This window comes from Gouania willdenowi, chromosome 15 (genome assembly GCF_900634775.1).
Source record: "Gouania willdenowi chromosome 15, fGouWil2.1, whole genome shotgun sequence".
Taxonomy (NCBI): domain Eukaryota; kingdom Metazoa; phylum Chordata; class Actinopteri; order Blenniiformes; family Gobiesocidae; genus Gouania; species Gouania willdenowi.
The window spans coordinates 19,795,715-19,822,451 of NC_041058.1; the positions used below are offsets into that span (position 1 = coordinate 19,795,715).

At 38.3% G+C, this 26,737-nt stretch overlaps 1 protein-coding gene across 2 annotated transcripts in view; it reads left to right on the forward strand.

The window, feature by feature from the left end:
- The window catches only part of mcu (mitochondrial calcium uniporter), an 80,127-nt gene that overhangs the window by 12,640 nt on the left and 40,750 nt on the right, over nucleotides 1-26,737 (forward strand). Inside the window, exon 2 of one of the 2 annotated variants that reach the window (XM_028468955.1) lies at nucleotides 26,293-26,406. In XM_028468955.1, the coding sequence (XP_028324756.1) occupies nucleotides 26,293-26,406 (114 nt within the window). The remainder of the gene's footprint in view (nucleotides 1-26,292; nucleotides 26,407-26,737) is intronic. The other variant, XM_028468956.1, reaches the window with a different exon arrangement.

Sequence of the window (26,737 nt, forward strand, 5' to 3'; positions counted from 1 at the left end):
TTTTCTATTAGCTCTGTCTGCTAGTATAGCTTCTCTTCTTCACTGCAAGATATCTGCATGCCAACCGACCACTGGGTTACCAGCGCCCTCTGCTCGTCCAAACAAATATGATGTAAATCAGTGCAATGACGTTTTTTTTTTTTTAAAGTCCAATTGTTAAGGTACAAAATACATTTTCAGTTGCACTTTTAAAAGAAAAATAACTATTATGCAGTTTTGCATTGTTTATTATAGAACCAGAATTTAAATTAATAGGCTTCATTTTCATTTGTATTATTCCTTTATTTATTTAATTCAAGATTTATTTTTAGTTAAATTGCATTGTTTTGAATAGTTTATCAAGGAATTCTTTTGACAATGAAAAATAAAAGGAAAATAATACAGTATTTTCTAGTTTTTTTCCCAAAAAAAAAAATTTGTCGACAGTCCCATTTTGTAAATGAAAAAATCGTGAGAGAATCGTATCGTGAACCCAGTAGCGTGAATCGAATCGTATCGGGAGTTGAGTGAATCGTTGCATCCCTACTGACGATGACATCAGGCGGTCAACACAGACACCGGTCTGTTCATCCATTCAACCATGGAGTAGAAGCTGTGTGTGACTACCTGGAGCTGTATTACACGGCCTTTATAACCGGGACCAGACTAGGAAGGATTTGGCGTGGAGGAGAATCAAAGAGGAGGTGGTAGTAGCAGGTAAAAGTTCTCTTTGTACCACTGAGCTAGGATAGCATTAGCCGCTAATCACACCAGCTTTTTTCACTGGTGGTTTATGTTTGTGAGAGGAGAAAAAGGAGCGCAGCTCCTCGCTTCAGCAGGCAGTGAAACTCACCCAGTTGGATGTGTCGCTGGTGGGTGAACGGCAGCATTAGCCAATCACAATGTGTGTTCATACGCTGTAAAAAAATGCATCCAAAATTGCACTGTAAAAAAAAAAATCTGCGAAACACAGAGGCCGTGAAAGGTGAGCCGCGTTATAGCGAGGGACTACTGTATATAGGTGTGACGACAACCACTAACGAAGACCTTGCTTGGTTGAAACATGTTGGATTTTTAATGATTTGGCCATTATAATAAAGGCCTTTTTGTATCTCTCTCCTCATTTTGAATTTTTTAATATTTGGAATGCCTGGTTTCCCCATTTTTGAAGACTTTAGCTATACTGTGGTCTTTGCCATCTACTTTTCATTTTTTAAATATGCACATTTAAATTGTATCAATATTGATCATATTCTGTTTCCTTTCAGTGTTCTGTGGGATATTTCCACTTAAATGATCTAGATTCTCTAATATGCTGCTAATTAGCATGAGCGGCGTTGGTTTGACTTCACCTTCTTGAGTTATTGATTCTTTGTTCTCTTGTTTACACAGAAATGTGATCAAATTAACAGAGTAAACTGGTTGTTAACTGTACACAAATTCCCCGACAGTTGTTTGTTTTAATTAAATATTATGATGATGAATTTTTGGATCACGTGTGGCTACAATTCATTAGCAATTGAGTTCATTTCCCCCCAGCTGGGCGTTTTGAGCTTCTTCATTTAGGAGTTAGCTCATTAGTGTCAGTGTAACACGTTCCATATTTAAAACCTAACAATATACAGTAGATCACATTTACCTAGCAGGTGTACATACCTCTAGTAGACTGGAGGCTTAAATGGTTAAAGCATAGAGATTCTATCTTAATAGATACTGTATGCAGGCACGTCTCACTCGTGGGGGATGTAACACCTGCACTTTCATGAAAACTAAAATCATTCATCTTCCTTACTTTTCACAGAGGAATTTATTGTTGAAAACGTATGGGTCCAGTTAGATTCATTGAATGGTGATCAGATCAAGCCAATCAGAACCAGCTATTTGACAAAGATTCCATTCTGAGATGGTAAACAAAGAGGCAACAGCGATGAGTAAAGGGAATAAACTGACTAACAGGAGGTATAAAATGGTCAACGTGGCAAAAAAATGATTGAAAAGTGACTAAAATGGGCCAAAAGCAGTCAAGAGTGGCAAAAAAAAATTTACAAAAAAGAAGAAACAGGTGTTATGTAATGGCAAAAGGTAGCTTTAATGAGTAAAATGTGGCAAACAATAGTGAAAAAAAGCAAAAATGTTGGGAAAAAAGGAAACAAGTGTTATTTATTGGGCAAAAGGTATAGCTCAGACAGGGGTGAGCAACTCCAGTCCTCAAGGGCCGGATTCCTGAGACTTTTCGATGTGCCTGCTCCAACACACCTGAATCAAATGAATGGCTCGTTATCATGCTTCTGCAGAGCTTGAGGACAACACATTGGTTTCAACAAGGTGTGTTGGAGCAGAGAAACCTCTTAAGTGTCTCAGAAATCTAGCCTCAAGGACTGGAGTTGTCCACCCCTGGTATAGCCTGTTTGGATGAAAAGCGGCAAAAAATGGTTAAAGAGTCGACAAAAATTGGATAAATGTGTCAAAAAGAACTTGCAAAAATCGACAAAAATTAGGAAAAAGGGATTGTTTATTGGCAAAAGGAAGCTAATGTCTGAAAAAAACTAAAAAGTGTCATTTTTGGGAAACTTGCCAAAAATGGGACAAAGGAAGTTGCAGAATGGCCAAAGAAAAAGGTAAAAAGGGGTTAAAAAGTTTCTACTTTTAAGGTTTTTTGGGGGAATAATAATTAAAATTAAAACATAAAGAGCTACATGTTTAGTATCACTGACTTAATAAAAGCTTTATCATAATTTTATTAAATCGCTGCTCCACCCCTGACTATATGTTTATTTGCTTGCATTCACATGGTAGAATTCAGTTCTCCAAACCCATTCTTCCCAACTTCTCTGCCTCTCTACCACTTATGTGCATTGGTTCAATGCTTTATTGAATCGAGAACAATACGGTATATTGACTCTGACAGATTCACCAATTACAACCCTGAAGCGAAAAGCAGAAACAACCATATCAGCGCTGGGGGTTAGTGGATAGGAGAAAAGAAAACCAGCAGGTCTGTCTTCATTCTTAATGGGAGTTTAGGAACATTCAATATGAATGAGTTGCTCTTTACTAACCTTATAAAAACAGCAAAATTGAAAATATGGTTCTTTGATGGAGGATTCCCTTGGCCTGGGGCTCACCTCTTACTGAGCAGAAGCTGGATTGTTCTCATTAAGGCTCTCTCATCTCTGTCAGCACCACGGAAAGAAACGTGTGTCATTCATACAACATCGTTTGCTTTGTGAAATGTGTTAAAGTTTATGTAGTCCACAGTAAAATTAGCTGTTTATATGGAAATGATGTTTTCCATTCTAAATTGCTACTCCTAGTCTTCAGGAATCAGAAAAAAATGACCAATTTGAGTAATACCACTAAAAGCAAAATATTTTGTGCATCCAGGGGAATAGGTGATCCATTCACCTTTCCAATGCATACTTGGGTGAATTAGGTTCTTTCTTTCCACTGGGTCGATGCCTTTGGTTACTAGCAGGGGTTCTTGACATTATCAAGGCTTGAACCTTTCTTATTGTTACCAGTTGAATAAAAAAAGGAGGGAAATCTGCTTGTCTAGGTTTTATAGTGTTGGGTTGCCAGGGAAATGAGGGCAGCACCAGTCACGGTTAAACAGGATGTATAAAGAGATGTGACTTCATCCTCGTGTCGAGGTCAATGTGGTATATGTGTGTGTGTGTTGTCGTTTGGTGTCGACTTGAGAGGAATTATTTTTCCATGGTGGCTTAGCTAGGCATTGAGCCAAGCAGGCGGCGGTTTGTTGTTTCCTTTCAGCTCCTTTTACTGCGGGTGGCCGGCACACATTGGCTACAGTTTGCAGAATAAAGCTCTTTGGACTACCATCCACACTTGTACACTGCTACTTCGCTCTCTGTGCTAGGATGACTCGTGTTTTTTGTAAGCCGTTCTTTGTAGGCACAATAACTCCAGCATCACAATTTCTCCAGATGCAGCATCTAACAAATATAAACAGACCAAATCAGTTTACAAGTGATGCTAAGTAGCATTTTTGGACTGCATTTAAAATGATCTCTTTTAACAAGATTGAACGCACTTGTTTGAAAACTCAAGGAGGCCTTTGAGTTCATTCTTTGTCATTAAGCTGCTCGAGAGGCACTTCTGTTTTCCCGTAAATTGCATTAAGTGTTTTAGGACACGACATGCAGGGATTCCTGTGCAATAATCTTACACCATCTTTGCTCTTTTTAAACCAGGACTGGAACAATATGCTTTTGTCTCGATCAATATTTTGGTGCTGATTGGATTTCTTTAGCGATTTAGATTTAGTAAGTATTGCAATTCAGTAGTAACAATTGTGAATATTGCAGTGCATACATACATTTCACATGTTTTCGTTGCTGTACATCTTGGTTGTAAAACAGTATTAACAAGATTGACCCATTTTAGATACAGCACAACCTCAATACATATACTGTAACTCAATATTTTTCCGTCTTTTTTCTCTTCTTTATTATTGTGATTTAAAAAAAATTTTTATTCAAACAAAAAAAGATGAATCATACACTTCTAGAAACAATATCAGTCCTATTTAAAAAAGAAAAAAAAAAAAAAAAAAACGACAAACAATGCACATCACCACTCAGTCAGTCAACGGAAGGTTCAAATTTCACTGATATTTAAAACACTGGCTGCTTAACAATAACTAATGGTACATTAGCTTTAAACTTCACACCACTGCAGTCTCAGTAGCAGGACCAGAATAATGAACATGGATAAGTTCAGTCCCGCACCGTCCTGAGACTTTGATGTCAGGGCAAAGTCCTCCATTCTGCACCTGATGATGTTAGCTCTTTTAGCAAAGTCTGTATGTGTGCATTAGCAACAGCTAATACACTGAAACTCTTGAGTTGGTCCCTCAAACTGTCTCCAAGGGTCACTATTTAGTCTACCAAAGAGTCCTGTCAGCACACTTCACCAAACGAAGTCTAAGTTCCACTCTGAAGTAGGACATGTGCTCTTCATTACAAAGCTTAACATGGTGCGGGCCTTGTTCCCTCACCTGACATTCTTTCTCATCCCTACTCTCTCCACAGAACACGTGGAAAACATTACAACATCTAAACTTCTTTTCCTTTTTTTTTATATTCACGGACACTGTTTCCTGCTATTGGCTGCACTTGGCTAATCTTCCCCGTATTTTCCGTAAGCGGATATGATGTCATGATTATTGATTTTGGAGAGAAAAATCTTTTTTTTTTATACATTTACATCTTCTACAAAATTAGTTGAACATAATCTTTGAATTTAGTCGACTGAAAGAAGAAAAGTTTAAAGGAATGCTCACAACTAAAATAATAAACTTTTGTAAGAAAACCAATTATAGCAATTAGGGGATGTCTCGATGCAACTTTTTCACTTTCGACACAATGCTGATATTGCAGCCTTGAGTATTGGCCGATACCGATATCCACTCAATGCGATATCAGCATTAGGGATGTCACGATTCACTCAACTCCTGATACGATGCTGTGTTCATGATACGATTCTCTCACAAATATTTGACAAAATGAGAATGTAGGCAAATGATGACTGAAAAATATTCTTTTTTTTTTCTTCTAAAATAAAAATATTGTACTATTTTCTTTCATTGTCGAAAGAATCCTTTGATAAACTATGCAAAACAATGTAATTTAAGTAAAAATAAATCCTGAATGAAATACAGAATTAGTACAAAGTAAGAAGAAGCCTTCTTTCTCACCTCTTTCATTTTGTCTTGGGGAAGCCAAAATGCTTCCTCACTTCCGATTTAAAACACGATGGTCTGTCCTGAATTTCAAATTCTAAATAAATAGCATCCTTTGCTGTTTTTTTTTCAAGTACTGCGATTCAATTTCAGAGTATCAATGTGAACCGTGACACCTTTGAATCGATTTTTAACTGCCTCACGATTAATCTTTATATCCCTATGAATCATACCTACTTTTAATACTTAGTTTGTAGTGTGGAATGTTAAAAAAGGTTCGATCAAGTGATGTTACTCAAACAGAGAACAGTAGGTTTGAGAAAAACTGACTCATTTATTATTAACCAATTGGTTACATTAATTTTAACCTAATAATATCTATAGTATTCTACAATTGAATAAATATAATATAATATAATATAATATATATGGGAGATTTTAGATGCAGTCCGATAAAATCCGATATTCGTTTTCTGGCCGATATCGGACCGATATCAATATCGAATCGGGACACCCCTAATAACAATGTATTAAAGACGCATGCTGTTCAAGTTAAGGTTATTATCTAGCACTAACAGAGCTGATTTAAGGTTACACTTCCTCTTTTTCCTTTTAGTGAACTCCACAATTTATATAGCTTTGTGTTTTCATGTGTTTTTTTTGTAGTTCCACGTTTATGTTCTGCTCTGGTCCTTATCTTGCACTCCACTCAACCCTTTACAGCAGGGGTGTCAAACTCATTTTCTTCAGGGGCCAAATACAGACCAGTGTAATTACAAGTGGGCAGCAGATTACAGGTGGTAAAATTATACTTCAACATTATCTTCCATGTATAAACGATATGTAATGTATGTAAGGCACTGACTATATCCAAGCAATAAATGACAGGAATCATTCACTGCTGTATCTTCACTTAAATTTCCATGATTTTCTTTTTACCAATTTTTTATTTTATTTTGAGAACTTTTGTGCAATAATATAAGAAAAAAAAATGCAGGATTTCTCAAATTTTGATATTATAAATGACTGCCATCTTTTAATAAGCTGAATCGTTTGGTAATTTACACAATGTTTAAAGTTTTCTGTCTTTCATATTTATTTTGTCCAGTGAGCTGAATTACCGTAGATGCTGTAAAGTGCCGGATACTGAGTTTCACGCATGTGCTTTACAAACTTGAATGCGCACTTACACATGCAAATACAGACAAATGTACACATACACAAGTTAGCACATTGCTATCGGGGGACAAAGAGCAAGTATAGGAAACGGATGTGTTGCGTCAAGCAACTCAAAAGCAGATATAATAGTTTTTGTAAATGCTGCAAAGGATTTTTACTCTAGTCTTGGCCATTAATGTCTGTGTTTAGGCTACAAATGTCACTCGTTTGTTCTGTTACTCTTTGCTGCTACTAAACCAACCTGCATCAAGCCCAAGATCAGCTGTCAGTTTTTTTTTTTTTTTTTTTTGAAGATGTTCATTGTCCTTCATCAACCTCATTACACTAACAGAAGTCAAGACTGGAGCCTAAACTGATATTGATGAGTCTGCGTGCATCCAGGAAGTCAATGAGCTCCACAAAGCAAGGCCTCTTTCTATCCAACCTGGCGCTCGCTCGGTTTGTTTGCACTGCAATTACTCAGACCCTAGCAGTGCCATGGGAGACACGAGCACACGCAAGTTGTGCACCATGGCGAAAACAAACAAAAGATACACACCTTGGTCAAACAACCTCTAACACAGTTAAACCCACAATGTCATTGTTGTATTTTTCATTGGTCAAAAAGAAACCATGCTTTTATAGATTTTAAAACCTGATATCTGATGGGCATTTGCAGCTTTAAACTAATCTAGACAGCCAGATTCTAATCATTACCATTTAAAAGGAAGCCTGTCTTCTCTGCATAGTTGATAGTTTCAAATGAATCACAGATCTAAGCTTTGAGCTGCTTCTGATTTAATTAACTCCCACATCAACATCAGTGAATCAATAACTTAAGACACGTATGGAATAAGCATGCTTGATCCAGAGATGTGACCTGAGGTATTGTGGGGAGGGTTTGAATATGCAGGACAGTGCTCGTGTGAGTTAAGGCGATTTTCCGCTGCCTCAGCAGTTTTGAGTTTCATTTAATTCTACATGTATTAGTAATCCATACTTCCGTAAGAATGGCCAGTGTTATACTAGATAGCTGCCAGATTAGTAAGGCATTTTGAAAGTGACGTTTCATGGAAAACAGATAAACTGTTATATCACAAGTTTAGCTGTAATAAAAGTTTTGTTAAAAGGCGATTATTTTCTTTTGTCAGCTGATTTGACAGATAACGTTATCATGTCATCATCTGTGAGGAATACAGGTGGCATTGAAAGAGCAACTTACTTTTTAAATAACTGTGATCCCAGAAGAAAACTCAAACTATCTTGGGTATATTTAGTTTGCCACACAGGTATAGTTTTTATTTTGTTTTGAATATCTGTTTAGTTCACGTTTTGATATACAGACATTTAGATATTCAGAATCAGATGTACTTTAATGATACCATGGGAAAATTACTTACTGAGGCTCAAGAAATATTACAGATAGAAAGAAACACTAAACAAAGAGAGAGAGAGAAAAGAAAAAAGAAAACATTCATAATTAAAAGAGTATTAATTAAATACAAGTGCACACGTTACATTAAAAATATTTCAGCTGTTTTTTTTGTTTTTACAATTTGTTCAAACCACAGATAAGTTGGATGCTTACAGTAACTGTTTGTTATAGGAAAGATTTCCAACCACCATACACTGATTTAACCTAAATCGCAGTTGTGGCATGATTTACAACTCTGCACCTTTCTTTGTAATGTTCTGCTTTTATGCAGATAAAACTCAGAATGACCCAGGGGGGACGATGAGTGTGTGTGTGGGTGAGAGATGCTATCTCGGCTCTGCTCAAAGGCACCTCTGGGAAAACGGGGCAATCAGTAAATTGCTTATGTAAATAGCTCTCTGGCTATAATCCATTGTTGATGAGGTCTCTGATGCTGAAGCTTGATTTTGAATTTTTTTTGTTCTTGGGATTTGACACTTGACTCTCAAAAGTATGAGGCCATAGGTGCAAGGAGGGAATTACAGGCAATTCACTCAGGGTGCTTTCACACCGGTTTAGTCCCCATTTATCACCTTTGTTTGGTTGGGTTTACGTTCAGAGCTCAACTTCTGATCAGCTCCTAACAGTCACTGGTGCAGTTGCATTAGCAAACCGCTTGAGGGCGCCGTTACTGGAGTAGAGACTTCTCTAGGCAGAATTACAGAAACTTAAAGAAGAGGCTCTCAACAATGGGTCGTTTGCTTTCACAACATTCAACAATAGAGCAGCAGCAAGTTGCCGTGCTTTTGGTGGTTTTAAAGTCCTGTTTTGTGCCATCGCCAGCTGTACTATTCACCCACAATGCTGCGCTCTCTACGTCATTGTCAATACTTCCTGTGTTTGATCCCCTCAGAGAGTGATTGTGTGCACGGCATTCCTATTCGCGCTAGGTTTCGATTGGAAATGCTCAGAAACCAACAGAAACAATCGCTCTGGAATTTGCCTGTTTGATCCGCTCTAGACTTCGTTTGCGTGTTCACAGCGACCAAACAAGGAGGACCATCCGAGTAAACGAATCTAAACAAATAAAGCAATTTACCTGTGCTAGGATCCGTGTAAATGCACACTGGGTCTTGTTGTGACTGAGTTAGCCCGTTTGCTAATGGAGGCCGTCGGCTATAATTGCTGTTTGTGGTCATTGACTTGACGTCTCCTTCCTTGCAGGAACTGTTCTTTAGCACTGTTCAACAGTACCGTGCTATTAATAATTAGGGCATTGTTGCAGGCTAATGCTAATTAGCACTATCAGCATGCTGGCTTTGTACAGCTTCCTCAAGTGCTGACAGTGTATTGAGCACATTACTACTAAAGGTACTGAAGAAGCAGTCTGTCTCTTCTCAGCTAATAGACTCACGCTGTGGCGCAGGTGTGCAGTGACCCTGTTGGGTTCAGACCCTTGCTGAATGTCACACAGAAGCAGACACTAGTTCACTGCTTCCCTCAAACATTTTTCTTCACAAAGGAAGAGAAAGGAAAGAGTGTTCCATTCATGAAGGCGAAAAAACAGAGTACGGTAAGTCCCAATGACCTTCTGTCAGAGGAGGTTAGTGACGGCCCTGCTGCGTGCTACTAACTTACATGTGCATGTTCAGCCTCTCCTGGTGCACTCATCCCCTCACAGCTTGTCACACTTGAAACCCGGTCACTCTTGTTAGACAGGTGACTGGTACTCATCTGTGTGTGAGGACATTGTTTGAAGCCTTTTGTTTGGAATGAAACAGGAGCTAAAGGAGAGGTGGGCACTAGGCAGCAAGATTAAGTGGAACAGTAGACGTTTCCAGTCTCACTGTTGTGCTGCTACTCATCCTTTGCCAGCCAGCTCGTGGTCCGTCTTTCTAAAAATAGGGCTTTAGAGATGGAGAGGAGCCTTTGTTGGAAAACACATTTCCATGGAGACAGTCTACATTGGGCTTTGGATGTGTGAATAAGGGATTCAGGAGTCGTTAGGGAAATGGGAAGAATTTGCATAGTGACCACCAGTGTTTTCAAGACTGGAACACAAAGCTGATGTACTAAAAATAGGCCTTTGCTTCAAGCTAGTTAAAGATGTTTGAGAAATACCAAAATACAGCTACAACAATATTAATATCACACACATGCATCAAACTTTAGCACATCCTTCAGTACATTTACAGTATGTGGCAGTGAGATTGATTTATTCACATCATTATACTTTAACTGTTTCCTTAATGTGTTAGTGTGTGACAGAACATGAGTTAGTGATGTCCGGTACAACTTTTTCATTTCCGATATGATACAGATATTGCAACCTTGCATATCGGAAGATACCGATATTGATCCGATACAATATCAGCACGAATCATACATACTTTTATTACTTATTCTGTAGTGTGGAATGTTAGAAAAGGCTTGATCAAGTGATGTAACTCAAACAGAAAACAATAGCCAGCAACAGTAGGTTACTTTGTTGGTGTGTGAACCACAGTCACCTATGGATAGAAGTGCTTGAGTGGAAAATTTATCGTAGGGCTTATATCGATGATTTTAAATGCAGTCCGATAAAATCCGATATTTTTTTTCTGGCTAATATCAGACCAATATCTGATATCAATATCGGATCGGGACACCTGTAATAAGGGTTATGACTTATATCTGTTTGGAGCTTGATCCATAATGGGGAAAAACCAAATGCTTGCATCTCTTTCTTCCTGTGTATGTATATTGTACCGTTGTGTTTTGTGTGTGTTTTGCTCAGTATGTAGTAATACTTCATAAAACTGGAGTTCAATGGCCAGAGTAAACAGTTATCTGCATGTCAGAGAAAGTTTATTGAGTTATTTCTCCACTCAGCTGCTGCGTGGAGATCAAATGCTTGTCACTTAGCCAGACAGGTAGCTGCTACCGGCTCAGCTGTTGTTTTTCCAGGGAAAATAGCAGAGCAGTGAGAGAGCTCAGTCATGTGCCTCCAGCCGTGCTTTCAACTTGTGCTGCCTGGGCCTTTACTGAGTGGATTCCCAGGGGGAACCCTTGGGAAATGGGCAAAGGCATCTGGGACGAACAAAAACTGAAAATGAAGATAGTTAGGAGAGTGTAAGGCAATGTATTGGAAAAATGGTCATACAAGAGTTTATTTTGATAATAGTATCAGCATAGATTCACAGTTATGGAGTTACTGAGTCTTGTAAATCCAGGTATTTACTATTTGCCTCTCCGATTTGGATTCTGTGGCTACTGTAGTGTCTGTACATGTGTATAAAAATAGACAGATTTCAAGGTAAGTGGAGGAGAATAGACAGGTTTCTGGAGACATTCAAAAGCCTCTGTGCTGCTGTTGCCTGGGTAACACTTCAAACCATTAAATGTCTTTTTTACAACAGAGAAATTAACGTTTTATTTTTTATATTGCATCATCTACCTGGACATGGCATTACAGTTCTCTGTGGATGCAAAAACCACTATGCAGACTAATCGTTGGATTTCAAACCCATTATAATGGCTTTTTGCTGCTGGTTTGTCTTGCTCACAGTTTACCATACATTTGACTTACCAATAGAAAACTGCTCATTTCCACTACCTGTTTCACAATAAAAGCTTTGAATTAGTTTGCTTTTGGAAAATGTGTAATGTGATCTCTGTCACTATGTGCTGGGTTTGCATTAATAATATCCAACATAAAGTAGCTCTTAAGCAGGCTCAGAATACTGCAGTTTACCGGTAGTGTAGTAAGGTGAAAGGGTTCATGTCTATTATCCTCCAATCTTTTATCTGAGTAAACCTGTGAAGTCCTTTAAAATTATTCCTAATTTGAAAATGGGACAGCAAGGTTAACTTTTAGTGTAATTGGTAGCGTTAATAATTTAAAAGAGCGAGAAGTGGATTAAAAATAGGTAGAATTAAACAGAGGTAGCGATGGATTAAAACAAAGAGTCTTTCCTGTGAGGCTTGTTCCTTTTTCCTATCATCCGTCCTCTTACGCCCACGCTTCCACTCTCCACTGGTTCACCTCATTGTTTGCACTGAAGTGTACGTGCCTCTTGTCTGACGTAAGTCTAGCAGTGCCAATCCTTTCATTCAATATCTTTAGTTTTCTCTTAACTAGTAGCTGCTGACTGCTTTTAAATACTTGTTTCCTTTATCTTTCATTTCATTATATTTTAAGGAGCCCTTTATCTAAAAGCTGTAATTATAACCATTAACTCATTCAGTGCCAGCCATTTTCAAAATTTCTACCCACTCAGTGCCAACCGTTTTAGAGCATTTTGACCAATTTTTAAAGAACCACATAATATTTTCTACTTTGACAATCTGACATCTAGCTTGTTTTGTTCTTCTGTAATCAGCAGTTTCACACAAATCGCCAACATTAGTTTCCTTCTATAAAATACAAAAACAACACTGAGATTGGGCTTTTGATGGCAACATTATTATTATTTTGTTATCTATATCAGAGTTGAATGAAATTCTTACTGAATTTTGGCCGTCCTCCAAGTCTCTCTCCCCGTCTTTCTCCATACACGCAACTTCCTCCTCCTCCCGGACATGCTATTGTTAGCGCCTGCCCCGTTTTTTTGACAATTTTCTCTCACCATCGTGACACTCTCAATAACTCACTTAGTTCCACACATGCTTTGGTCAGGTGTGAGCTGCTGGGAACTTCAGCATCAACTCTCGTAGCACCATTTTCTCTCTCGTAAACTCCTTTCCTCTCCCTCTGAGCTTTGCTCATCATGGGTGATCTCTCATCCAAAGGTGCGCTGCTGCCACCTACACGTCACCAGTTGGTCACCCCATCATTGTACAAGTTAGATATTCACCGGAGAGCTTCGTCACCAGTGTTTGGAATAACGGCGTTTAAAATAACGGCGTTATGTAACGGCGTTTTTTTTTTTCAGTAATGGTATAATCAACCTAATTACTTTTTACGCCGTTACAACGCCGTCAACCTTACTGAACGTTAAATGCGGTGTGTTACATGTATTGATTGAATAAACTGTGATCCGAAAGCACCCCTGGCTTCTTACTCAGCTGTAGTGAGGAGGTGAGTTAAAAACAAGGTGAGCGATTATGATTGGCTAAGGCGGTGTCATGTTTCATGGTAGCCAATCAGAGCCAGTGTTTTTACACTGTGCCAGCACGAGGAGGTAGGTTAAAAACAAGATGAGCGATTATGATTGGTAGGGATGTAACGATTAATCGTAATTTAGTTAAAAATCGATTCATAGGTATCACGGTTCACATCATGCGCTGAAAAATGAATCACAGTACTTTTTTTAAACAGCAGAGGGCGCTATATATCCTCGTCCAAAAGTGTAGGCGGCGGGCGGAATCTGCTACTTATTCAACCATTCCCACATTCAGATTCCCACAGCAAAAATTTTAAAATCTATGTTTTAATTGATTAGGAAGCCTAACAAGGTAACCAATAGATAGAAAATAAATTAGATGATAGATATTTGTTTAAAGTGTGTTTTACAGCTGATTTAGGACCCGCTATTATAAGAGATCCTATCACAAGAGAAAGGTTAACTTTTATTAGGATATTTATTTCAGGCTTAGTAATTGTGATTAATTGTAATTGAACTTTAATAATTGAGAAGATACTTGTAAATTAATTTCTCAGGTTAAAAAATAATAGTAATTTAATTGTAATTGGGAAAAAATGCTGGTAGTACTGTAATCATAATTGAACATGGGAAATTGAAAACGTAATTGCAACTGAAAAATGTAACTGGTATCCACCCTCTTACTGTTGTAACACCAGGGACAAAAGTGTTTTTTTTAATTTTTTTTATATTCTGCCCAGCACTCCATCCCATATCAGCTTTAATATCCCGAGACACCTTGAGATAGAAACTGTTTTGTTCTTCTTTTCTGAAGGAAGACAATTCAAAACCGATTTGCTCATTTTTCCTGCAGCAGTGGATACCAAGGTATCAAAATCAATCAAGCAAGCCCTGAATAAATGTCAGCTTTACTTTGCGTATATGTGCAGTTGGTTTTTCACAAATCTCAAGTAATAATGATGAAGGCGGATATGACACATCACCCTGTCTGATTTGTACTGACTGGAAATGTTACCGTCTCCAGGTTTGTGGGAAACACAGACTGGGAAGTTACTATTGCGGTGATGCAGTTGCCCAAATGGACTATGGTTTCTAAGTGTGTTTCACAATATTTTAAGATTGTTCCCGTTTTCTTCACTCTGTTCTAGGTATATTTAAAGGGGACAGCTTTTCTTAGAAATCGTTTAAAATAGGATAACCAAATTCGGTATGTGGTTTCAGGGTATCAATACCTTGATGGAGTTTGAAAATGAGAAGTGCGCAAATATTTTTTCTAGAGTTATTGACCTTGTGTCATTTTTTGGACTTTGTTCGAGTTATCTTCAAATGGGGCAGCTTTTCTCCGAAACTGTTTAAGATAGGAAAACCAAATTTGGTGTGTGGCTTCAGGATATCAATACCTTGATGGAGTTCGAAAATGAGAAGTGCACAATATTTTTTTCGGAGTTATTGCCCTTGTTCCCTTTTTCTTTACTCTGTTCGAGGTATCCTCAAAGGGGAAACCTTTTCTTAGAAATCGTTTAAGATAGGATAGCCACTTTTGGTGTGTGGTTTCAGGGTATCAATACCTTGATGGAGTTCGAAAATGAGAAGTGCGCAAATAATTTTTCTGCAGTTATTGCCCTTGTGCCATTTTTTGGACTTTGTTCGAGGTATCTTCAAAGGGGACAGCTTTTCTCAGAAACTGTTTAAGATTGTTATTAATTTTATATTCTGATATGAATCATATTTTCTTATGTATACATCTAAGTTCTTAGATTTAAGACATTTAGGAACAGGTTGTGAGTTATAAAGACAACCAATCTGGTGGGGGATGTTGATGACAGTCTTCTTGTTGGTGATTATTTAGATAAAATAAGTGAATTAAGCAACATTAAAAAATTAAAATAGGTTGTGGTCTCTTGGCAGCCTGCCCTTTATTACTAGCCTACATGTGCAAGCTCTGGCTAGTAGGGTCTGCTTAATGTCTTGGAAATTTCATTTAACTCTCTTCCTCTCTTCTTTCTTTTCACTGGATAGGGATCGTTTGCAGTAACTGCCCACCGTCCTCCTGTCTCTAGCCTTTTTCCCTAGAGCTGTCTGCCTTTCTCCTACTGGTGCTGGAGAGACAGAGAGGGTGAATGAACCAGGCAGGGAAAAGAATGAAGATAGATAAAGGGAAGGGGAGAGATGGTCATATCAGAATCTGAATCACCTAAACTGCACCATCAGTGTTTTTCTCTTTAGTGTTGAGGGGGAAAAGAATAGGTCGAACTTAGAAAGCAAAGAAAGAGAAAATAAAAAGTCACCGAACCCTGCAAGTAGGAATGTGCGATATTTTATCGTTTATGATTTATTGTCAAAAACATTCTCACTGGTAAGAATTTGTCATCCCTCGATATAAACGATAAAATCCCATGTATGAAATTAGCGAGGGCCACGGGCCATTTGTCCCTCAATTTAGCCAAGAATGCCCCCCCGAAAAACGCGTTCCACGGGCCAAAACTGGCCCGTTTGTTGTCAACAACTTATTATTCTCTGGAGCGGACCATTGTTTACGGAAGTTCTGCACTTTGTGCACCGCCACCGCCCCCCGCACACAACGCTGTCAGTGTGTGTGTGTGAGGTGTTCGTCGCGGCTACCAGAAGCTACTATGCTGCGATACAACACTGACCGCTACTTGGTTAAAACCAGATAACCATCAAACAAAGGGAACCGATTCAAGTTCCTCCGTCAGATCCACCCAAAGTTCCACAAACACGGGGACAGAGATGTAGCAACTATTATGAACTGGAAACTCAACTAAAGCGAACTATGCTAAGCTAACACACCGACACACAGACTGAGCTAAGTGCTAATGCTAACCACTCTATATAGGGAATAATAGACCAAGTAAAAAGAACACGTCTTACTGTCATCAAACCACAGAGAGCCACCAATTTGTTTATGGTCAGATTTAACACTTGTATGGAAGAATAAAAGCTAAACATGTCACACGTTGTGTGAAATAAATTATAGCATAATAACATGTCAATATTCATTCATCCCAATTTGTGAAACGCAATATTTTTTAATTATATTTCATCAGCAGTAAAAACACTATTGAAGTTATTTGTGCTTTTAATGTGTTTTTTTTTAATTTTTGAAATTATTTTATTTCAAGTGAGGAAATAAAAGAATTACAATAACACTAATAGTAATCCACATGCACAAATATATTCCATAAAATATCAGCTCATGAGCTGTTTGAGTCAGCAGTTATTGTAGCCTTTTTAAATGTGTCTAATGTTGACGTATTCAGATTTTTTTGTGTTCGTAAGGAACCTGTTTACACTAAGTTTTATTTATTTTTTTATTTATATTTTTTATTTATCGTGATTTGTATCGTTATCGTGATAAATACCTGAAATTATGGGGATAATTTTTTTTTGTCAATATCGCCCATCCCTACCTGCAAGACAACATTGTTTTTTTATTACTGCGAGCATCTTGGGGCACAAATGAGGACAAGACCATGTGGTCATCGTGTGGCTCCGCTTTCTGTGGGGCGGGTTCTGTTTAACGTCTCTTTAGGGGTTAAGGTTAACTTGCTTATCGGGAGGTAAATAGAATTTTCATAAACTTGGCAGCATTGAATTGAAAATGGATTTAATTTTGTGTGGTTTTCTAGGATGTACTGTGTGGACACCCACCAATCCGCTGACACCTGCTGAACCTTTCTGCTCTATTACTCACACAGCAAAGCAAACATTTTGTTCAGATTTTTTTCTCACTCCATGGATTCTCATTGCATTCTGCTTTAGGCCCACTGGCGGGCTAATGCTGGGATTCATATGTCTGTCTACTTTTCTCTATTTTTCAATATGTTAATCTCTGAAAGAGAGGTGACACAATTAGCAGCTCTCACCAGACTGTTTATTTGTCCTTACAGTTAAACGATTCTTCCCACCATCTTTCTGGCAGCAAATAAACAAACTCGCTTTTAAAGGGTTTTAGAGGGAATCTGCTTTTAATTGAGTTGTTAGTAATGCACAAGGACATGTCTAGATGTGGATAAAGCAGAATAGTGTGCTAAGAAACAGTCTGGCACTTTTGGTTTTGGTGATTTTCTGTCCAGTTGCAGCAAGGAAAAAGCAAAAAATATTAAAACCGATGCCTTAGATTTAAACAACATTGATGTATTGTATAAATATTGGATATCTTAGTTCAAACAATGTAAAAAAGAATACAAACATTCATAATCTATTTAATATAAAATCTGTTTCCCATTTGACTATAAAATTAACTACTCTCCTAACTTGGATTCTATGATTAGTGATTTGTTTCACTGATCTCAAAGACATTGATAGGGACACAAAATTTCCTCAATTCCATTTTAGAGAACACCCGTTTCCGTGTCAGTTTACCCTTTTCTATTTAGTTTGTGTTTCATTGTCTTTCTCTATTTAGATTAATTGACTGGCTAATACGTTTCCCTAATTTGTACCATGCCATTTAGGGTTAATAGTCATCCAATGTTATTAACCTTATGTTCATATGCCTTGCATGAGTTCTGGTTGCGGGAAAGTTGGCGTGAACATTTTTACATGTTGGTTTGCTACACTCAGCCACCTGTTTTATGAGGAAAATATCATGGAAATGCAAATTATGGTTCCAAAACATGTGAGTGAGGGTTTAGTCCATGTCATAGAGCTATTCCTATTTCATTTTCTGAGAAATACCACCAACCGGTAAAAAGGTTTTGCAAGAAAACATTAAAAAACGGTACTTATTGCGGGTGTAGGGTTAGCTTAGCACATCCGCCTCAGAGCAAAACGGTGCTTTGTTCAAGCCATTGGGTGGACACTTGGGTCCTTTTTGTGTGGCGTTTGCTAGCATAGGTTTTCTTCGGGTACTCTGGTTTCGTCCAACCATCCATCAACATGGCTGTTAGGTTGATTCGAGTCTCTAGATTGTTAGTAGGTGTGAATGTGAGTGGTTGTCTGTGTGCGTGTGTGTGTGTGTATATTATGGACTGGCGCCTCATCCAGGGTGTTGCCTGATGACAGCTGGGATAGCCACCAGCAGGCACTGAAAAGGAACAAATTGGTTGGAAAATGGATGGATTGTTGTCATTGCTTTTCCTATTTCAGAACGTGAATTTTGTATTTTCCGTCCGTTTTCCATGATCACAGAAAATCTAATTCCCTACATTGTATTGTGGTGGTATCGATGAATGAGACAGAGTCAAGCTTTAGGGTTGCTGGTCAGATGCGGACACAGGGTTTAGTATGTCAAAGGGTCTGGAGCTAACAGGCCTGTCTGGTATTCATATGTTAACCAGCTTTCAGCGTGTGTGTTTCTTGGGGAATCTGCTGCTGTTCAGTGCTCTCAGGGTTATGTATGTTGCTGATAGCGGTAGTCAAAACATTGCTCTTCAGGCAGAGACCTTGGTGAGCGCTATCAGTGGGCAATGGTATCTGGCTTGCTTAGGGCATTTTGACCAGAACCGACCAAGAGAGAGTTCTGTAATTACATATCGCATTGGAGACCAATGGTTTTTATCCCCAGGATGATCACATCACTTCATGCATGGAGAATGTACCAATCAGACCTTGGCTTTGAAATCATGTAAACACTTGTGTCTGAGTTGCATTGGATTAGGCAGAGCTCAGCTGTCCAACACACACACTGGCATCATGTAGAGGGAGCAATTCTGTTTCACAGTTTGTGTGACTAGTTGCATATGAGACTCTTAACCAGTCACATAGACTTTAGGACTGGTGTTATTAAAGTGACAATTTGTGAAAATCGGTCCCTAAGCAGCAGCAACACTAGCAAACCAGCAATAAAATAACACACAGTGTCCCAAATGTCCAACAGACAGTGGACAACTATATTTTCCCCTATTTTGAGAACTCAGATACACTTTTCTCTCTGGGTTTAGTCTGTATCACCCAATTTATTCAATTACCGGTAATCAAAGTTTGGGTTATCAAATCCCAAACAAACAAAGCTAATTCTTTGTGGTACACGTGGTGATATTTAGACCTTGAATTCCACCTAAATCTAAAAAAAAACATTTCAGTGCTGCCTCTGTTAAGTGTCGTTGAAATTACTTTGCACTTAAAGACATTAATAATTTTTGTTTCAAAGGCTAAATATTTTTTGTTGAAAATTATTATAATTTATACTGTAACAATATGTTGTATTTTCTAAATAAGATACATTTATTTAGCTATGAAGTGAAATTTTATTTATTTTGTGAAACACCCTTTATTATCGCGAGGTTTTAGTTTAGTATAAGAGGCTGTGAGACCTGCATTCACCCGGAAATGCAAGAGACTTTGATTGAGCAACCTGCAGCAGCGAGGCCAGCTGCACATGGTATTTTGAGATTATTGTTTTGAATTTTTCTGTAAATGTGTAAGCTACTGTTCTAATTATTGTATGTCAATTTAGAATGCACAAGACTGTTAAGACTATCTGCCCAAGAACCTCCGAAGTGACAGGAGGCCACGAGGTAGTTCATTTTATTCAGTACATGTGTTACCCGTGACCAAGTTATGTGTCTAAAGTTTCTATGAACTTCATGTTCTGTAGTTTTCACGGCGTTCATTCACCCAAGTAAAGCGCCCGTCTTTGAGAAGCCGTGCCCGTGTCGTCATTTCGGAGCCACAGCCTCTATTGAAGAGAGTAGTTTACAATGCTATCTCTTAATGTGTCTCCAATCCTTTATTTACTGTGTATGTTTGTTTGCTACTGAAACCCACCATGGCTTACCCTTGGGACAAGGCAGGCCACATTCCAGAATGCTTGCCAATAGAGCATTGGGCTTTTATTATAGGAAGTGGGACAAATAGGATCACATTGCAAAGATAATTGTGGATTTGTGTTCAAACTTATACAAGCTGAAATAAGCATGCAGTAAATCTCTGCTCCACCAAGAAGTCATTTATGTTTATTCCTTTATTTGAAAAATAATAAAAATAGAGAAAAGGTGATCACAGAACAAATATTTTCATATTATTATTTAATTGTGTGCTCTGTTTTGTTTGTGAGAACAGCTGTAGGTTGTGTTTTATGTCCCCCTCCCACCCCCTTGAAAATTATTTTTTATCATGCATATGCATTAGTCAGATCCCAGTGATTCAAACTATGCCTTCATGTTGTGTCAGGCACATTTTTGGTTACAAAAGCGAGCCATCAATTTTCTTTTTGCGTAGGGGTCGTCGGTAGGGATCGATCAGCTGGAGCCTTTTCTTTACAGTGTTGTGAATATTCACATTTTGTAGGTGGTTGTTGCACTTTGTTGTTAGTGATATCTTAGAGAGAGCAGCTGTTGTCCTCTGTGGCAATCTAATCTACAGGAATAGATAGAGCCCACCCCTCTGAGCTCTGGCTGTGTGGTACAGAGGTCACTGCAATTACTACATAAAGCAATGGATGAGGAGTAGTAGGTTGGGTTTGAGAGAAACACAGGTAGTATTTTCTGTCATTCCAGTTTTTTCCATTATTTTCTTCTCTCCCTATACGACCACATTCAATCATCTAATATGTTGTCTATTCTAGATCAAGGCTTTCTGATAAGAGGGGACCAGCTTTTGTTAAGACGAATATTTAGCTTGTATAGTCTATGGTTTTTATTTCCCTAGATTACTCACAAATCGAAAAGCTTATGCTTTTGTCACAATTTCATTTTGCTCATTCAATATATATTGCGATTCCCATTAATTGCAATTCTACAAGTATTGTGATTAAATAATACCAATTATTGCAATTTAAATTTTTTCTAACTTTTTTCCTTATCCAAAAACAAAAGTTCATTTCAACCACAATAAGTCCTCTCATAGCGCTCATCACAACATATTAATAATAATAATAATGATAATAATACTATTAATAATAATAATAATAATAATAATAATAATAATAATAATAATAATAATCAATTGGATTTATAAAGCGCCTTATTTTGGTGCTTCAAAGCGCTTTACATGGCATTATCCTTTCACTCCACAGTTGGTGGCAAGCTACTATTGTAGCCACAGCTGCCCTGGGCCAGACTGACGGAAACGAGGCTGTCATAGTGCATCGGCCCCTACAACCACCACCATTGCTCACTCACACACTACATTCATACATTTAAAATTGTTCCTGAAGAAAAAAAACAACAATTACACATGAACAGGCATCAACAGCAAAGGAGAGAAAAAACTCCCTTTTATCGGAAAGAAATCTCCAGCAGAACCAGGCTCAGATTGATCATTTGATGTAGTTATGTTGGTAATCTTTCCCTATGTTTCATATGTTTGATAGCATTTCAAATATAAACTGGTTTTTGAAAGATTTTCTCTAGTGTAGAAGTAATGGAGCTATAAGTCAATGTTGAGTTGCCAAAGTTGAGGAAGAGGCAACATTTTTGCTGCAAAATGCTATCTTGGTACTGAAGTTTGTGTCCTGTCCAAATTCTTGAATGTAACGTTTTGTCTGTTGCGCTCTATAATTGCATTGCCCTAGGTTGATAATAGTCTCCTTTAGGGTAGGAACCAGTTCCTAATGTCCGGTTCCGGAACCGTTACGAGGATGTATGCATTTCGATTCCTAAATGGCCGCACTAGTTTGTTTCCGCGGCTTGCTGTGTTTGTTTATGCAGGGTTTGTATAAGGTTAGTTCAGAACGTGACTGTAGCAACTGCAATCTGTGTGTGTGTGTGTGTGTGTGTGAGAGTGCCTGTTTTGTTTATCACGTTAACCGAAGTCAGTGTGTATTTAATAAGACGGTGTGTGTCCGCATGAAAGTCTGCATGTTTATGCTTCCGTCCATCCATTCTTTTCATTGTGTCCATGTCTTTTAAGACTCTTATTAAATAATCTCGATTCTCGACTGGAGTCTGGGCCGCCGCTATCTTGGATTATGCCTTCACCTGCGCGTGATCGCCGCAAGTCGCGCAAGCTCAAACCGACCCAGATTAACTGTAAAGAGGTCTTATATTAGTCTATTTTCTTTTTAAAGTGGTGCTTTTTTGTGGCTTTAGACTCTAATTACATTTATGTATATAATATGTTTCCTACAATACAAACAGGTTCACATTATAACTATTTTTTATAGTATCCAGAATAATAATAATCTTTCTCAACTAAAACTGTTGATTGATTGTCTCATGACTGCTCCAGTGTTTGTTTGAGTTTGTTTTATTTAGTTCCACATTTACCTGGGCTGTAGCTCTTTGTTTTTTTAGACTGCTGCCAACTTGTTTGTAGTGTTATTACAGCAAATTTCAGTTTTACAGTTACACTTGGGACCTTTGTAATTGAATACGTTAGTTACATTACAGCAACCAAATTAAACTGTATCAACTAAGTGAATTAATAAAAATGGCCTGTGTAAAGGCTTCTTCAAATGAAAGCATTCTCCTGTAAAATCTGTGACCTATTGACCTGCACAACTCAAAGAATCGGAATCGAGAATCGTTAAGAACAGGAATCGAAATTGAGAATCGGAATCAGAATCGTTAAAATGCCCAACCCTAGCCTCCTTGAGAAGAGGGTTCTAGTTAAAGTTAGGAACAAAATTACAACATTTTCACCTTCTGTCCTTGACAGTTGTATCAAAAATTACAGGTACGTGGTTGTAACAATGGCAGTTAGATGACGAAGAACCCATCAGTGTTATACACTTTACAGATTATCCATGAATAGCCATGACATCGTTGAGAAATATGTGACAGAATTTGCTCAAGTGCTTCCTTCAACAACTGTATAATTTTGAAGAACTTTTCAAAAACAGTATCAAAGCCCTGGCTTTGCTTGTCAAATGTAATTAAATGAGTTTGAAAATCGTTAAAGGAAAGGTAATTGTGTGTGTAATAACATACTGAGAGAGGGAAATCTACGGATCCATCCATAGATTACAGCTCTAATAGCGGAAGTAAGGGAGTTTGACACAGCAGATGTGTCATGAGCGAATTATTGCGAGACTAAAGCTTCTCGTGCCACTGCTTTTAATAAAGGTAAATAGATTTAAAGTGAATTACCAGCTGTCAAAACCTCCATTTATTAGCATTTGTCTAGGATACATCAGTAGTTGCTTCACTCATGCACATCTAGACTCCAGCATTGATCGAGGACATTTCATGTTATTATCCCCAACTGTTAAAAACATGTACTTTAACTGAAATGTAGTGTCTCCTTCTGTTAAAGACGTGTGGTAATTTGTTCATCTTGTGGAAGCGCTTTAGTAGATTGATCTGGAATCATCTCATGTTGGTGGCTCTGGCCACTGATAATGGGGAATGGCTTTGGATGACTGACTATGCCCTACTTCAGTAGCATTATCAAGAAAACTACTGTAGCTTAAGAGTACCAATCTATCTCTTTTTTTTCTTTAGCTAAGATAGTTTTGTTTTTGTTTTTTGTTTTTTTTTAGAAACAATCAAGTTAGGCACATAAGAAGTGTAACTTGCCAAACTGATTCAGACCTCCAGTGCCTTGAATGTACTTTAAAGTTTTTATTAAACAATCATTTTTTAACATTTTACTGATTGGAATTGTCTCTTTTAAACTGGACATTTGACAGGGTTTCAGAGGTACCATCACATTAAAACCAGTGAAATGGGTTGTTGTTGTAACTCACATGGGAATAGACAGTCATGTCACATCAACCTCTAAAGAGAGCGATACACAGTGTCACTGTCTGTCATCTCACTTTCTAAGGGATTCACACAAATATTGTTTTTTGTTTTAATGGAGTTCTGACCAAGCATGAAATCATTCATATTTATGAGAATTATTTAGTTTCTCGCTATTGTCTTTTCTTAGAAAACAATTTTATTAAGACAGCCATGGCTGGTTTGTGATATAAGTATTTCATGTATTTTTTGTTTTGTTTAGCTGCCTATTATCTACTCACAATTGAAAAAATAAAAATGTACACCTCGCTTGACCTTTCTCATTGTTGCCTTGCTGAGAATGCTAAAAGCTTGCGGAGTGTGGGCTGAAGCAGTTTTAATGTAAAACAGTCTGTGATGAGATGCCCCACAGAGACTAAACAGGTTCCCAAATATCAGTGAAAAATGCTTTCTTTGTTGAAAGCACTCAATCCGTTTTCATGCACGCTGCTTTCCATTGTTGGTAAACCATTGTACGTTAATCTGATCTCTACTCTGTTATTAGTACGCTGAGAGAGAAATATCTGGTTATTAAAACCTTAAAAATGAAGGCTGAGTTTTAATTGTTTGAAACCCATCACTGATTTCACTGCAAGTGATTTTGATCACATTTTAATTTTTTGGCAGAAGTTTGTTATAGCCAGGAACTGGAAGTGCTGTTTTTCTTGTTTGCTAATGGTTTTTCAAAAAACTGAATTTTACTTAAGGTCCTGTTTAAAGTTATTTACAGACTGTGTAAGACTATGATTAGTACATCCACATTATATATCAAGCAGGTAGCGGGTTCAAGCCCTGGGGTGGACACTTGGGTGTCACATATGTGCGATCACGGTTCAGGTGGTACAGGAGTCGTCTTCCAATTGAGAGGTCGGAGGTTCCATCCCAGGCTATAACTGTCAAAGTGTCCTTGGGCAAGACACTGAATCATAAGTCGCTCCCAGTGGTCGACTAGCGCCTTGCGTGGTGTGTCCTAAGAATGGTTTATCGTTTTCTGATCAAAATCACAATTTGAGTCAACACGATCATGTGACCGCCAAAGCTGCGTTTTTTTCTGCAGCGCTCCTGACTGACCCAGGATCTGTTCACTATTTTATACATACATGCTGTCTCCCTCCCCATTCTGCCAAGCTCACAAATCAGAAGAAGCCTGCTACTTGTGGACAGGTCACACTAACCACTAAGTAGGGTCCTATAATTTCCACGTTAACGGAATCGCGGACGGAATCACGGAATCCACTGTTGAACTTGGAAAGTGACAGAATGTGGATGAAATGCCGTCATCATGAAGCAAAGAACGTTTGTTTTTATGGGGTTGCCCGTAGGAGTAATGGGAGTGTGAGTGGTTGTCTCTGTCTGTCTGTGTGTGTGTTGCTGTGAGATGGACTGGCGCCCTGTCCAGGGTGTAGCCTCATCTAGCTCACAAAGAAAGCTGGAGATGGGAACCAGCAGACCCTAAAAAGGAGTAAGCGTGTCAGATAATAGATAGATGTAGACTGAGTAAGACTACATATGGGCCAGTTGGTCAGACTAGAACAGGGGTGGGCAACTCCAGTCCTCGAGGGATGGAGTCCGGCATCCCTGGACTAGAACAATTGCTCCTTCCGCACTGAGTCAAGACTGGGAGCGATACACACTTAAGTGGAAGTGCCAATTTTTCAAAATAGATTACTCTGAACACTCTGCATAACAAAATAAGAATATATTTTTTAAAACGTAGTTCTTTTTTTAAGCCAGATGGTCCATGGACTGGTGGTTGGTGGTTCACATGTAAACAACTATAGATAAAGGTAAAAAAGTATTCAGTTAGAAATATCTGGAACTGAACTTTAAGGTGATTTTCCTAATATTTAATATTCTAGTTTGAGAAAAACTATTGCAGACACCTCTCATTGAAACAAAAACCTGAGATTTTTTTGGTACAATTTCCTAATTTCAGTGGCTACACAATTTCATTTGATGTTTTTTGAAGGCAGAGCTGCTGCAGGCCTGCTCATGCTTTTCATAATGAGTTGTCATTTACAAAAACACAGCCTGTCTGTGCAGTTTTTGATATGTCTGTGTCGCACACACAAAATAAGAAAATAAAATATCTCTGGTTGGAAATGGAATTAGAAAATACAACAACCATTTTCACGCCTCATTGTTTCAAGCTTATTTTTCAGCTCATTCTGATGTACTGGGAATCCTAAAGCAAGCACTGCAAAGCTTCCCATTCCACAGTTTTTGTTTATCGTGCCATTCTTCCGGGCACAGAGCGCCGACGATAGGCTAATGATGTTGTTTTTTTAATTTGACACTTGTCTGTCTGTGTGTGTGTGTGTTCTCCAGCAGGAGTTGCTGTCTGCTCCCTTCACCCGTCAGACTGTGAGGAGAGCGCATGGCCTACGGTCAGCAGCCCACTCTACACTCTTCACCCAGCCAACCACTGCCCTGTCTCCACAGGTTGGTCAGTCTGAACGCATGCTGCTGTGGGCGTCATAAGGAAAGGGAAACAAATGGAATGTTTCATTTTGTGTGCTATTGATTTCCATGTCACACGGCCTCAAGCACAAATCCATGTTTAATCCCTGCCGGGTGAGTTGTGTGGATGGGTCTTGCTCATTGACGTGGGCAGCAGCAGCAGACAGGGAGCCAGCTTTTGCGCATTCAGCACTTTCTGATGCCTTCATTACCCAGCGCAGTTGTTAAAGTCATTTAGAAAGGTCAAGCGGGAAATTGTTGCATCATTATGAAGCCAAGATTTCAGATGGTTGTAGATATTAGGTCGATAGAT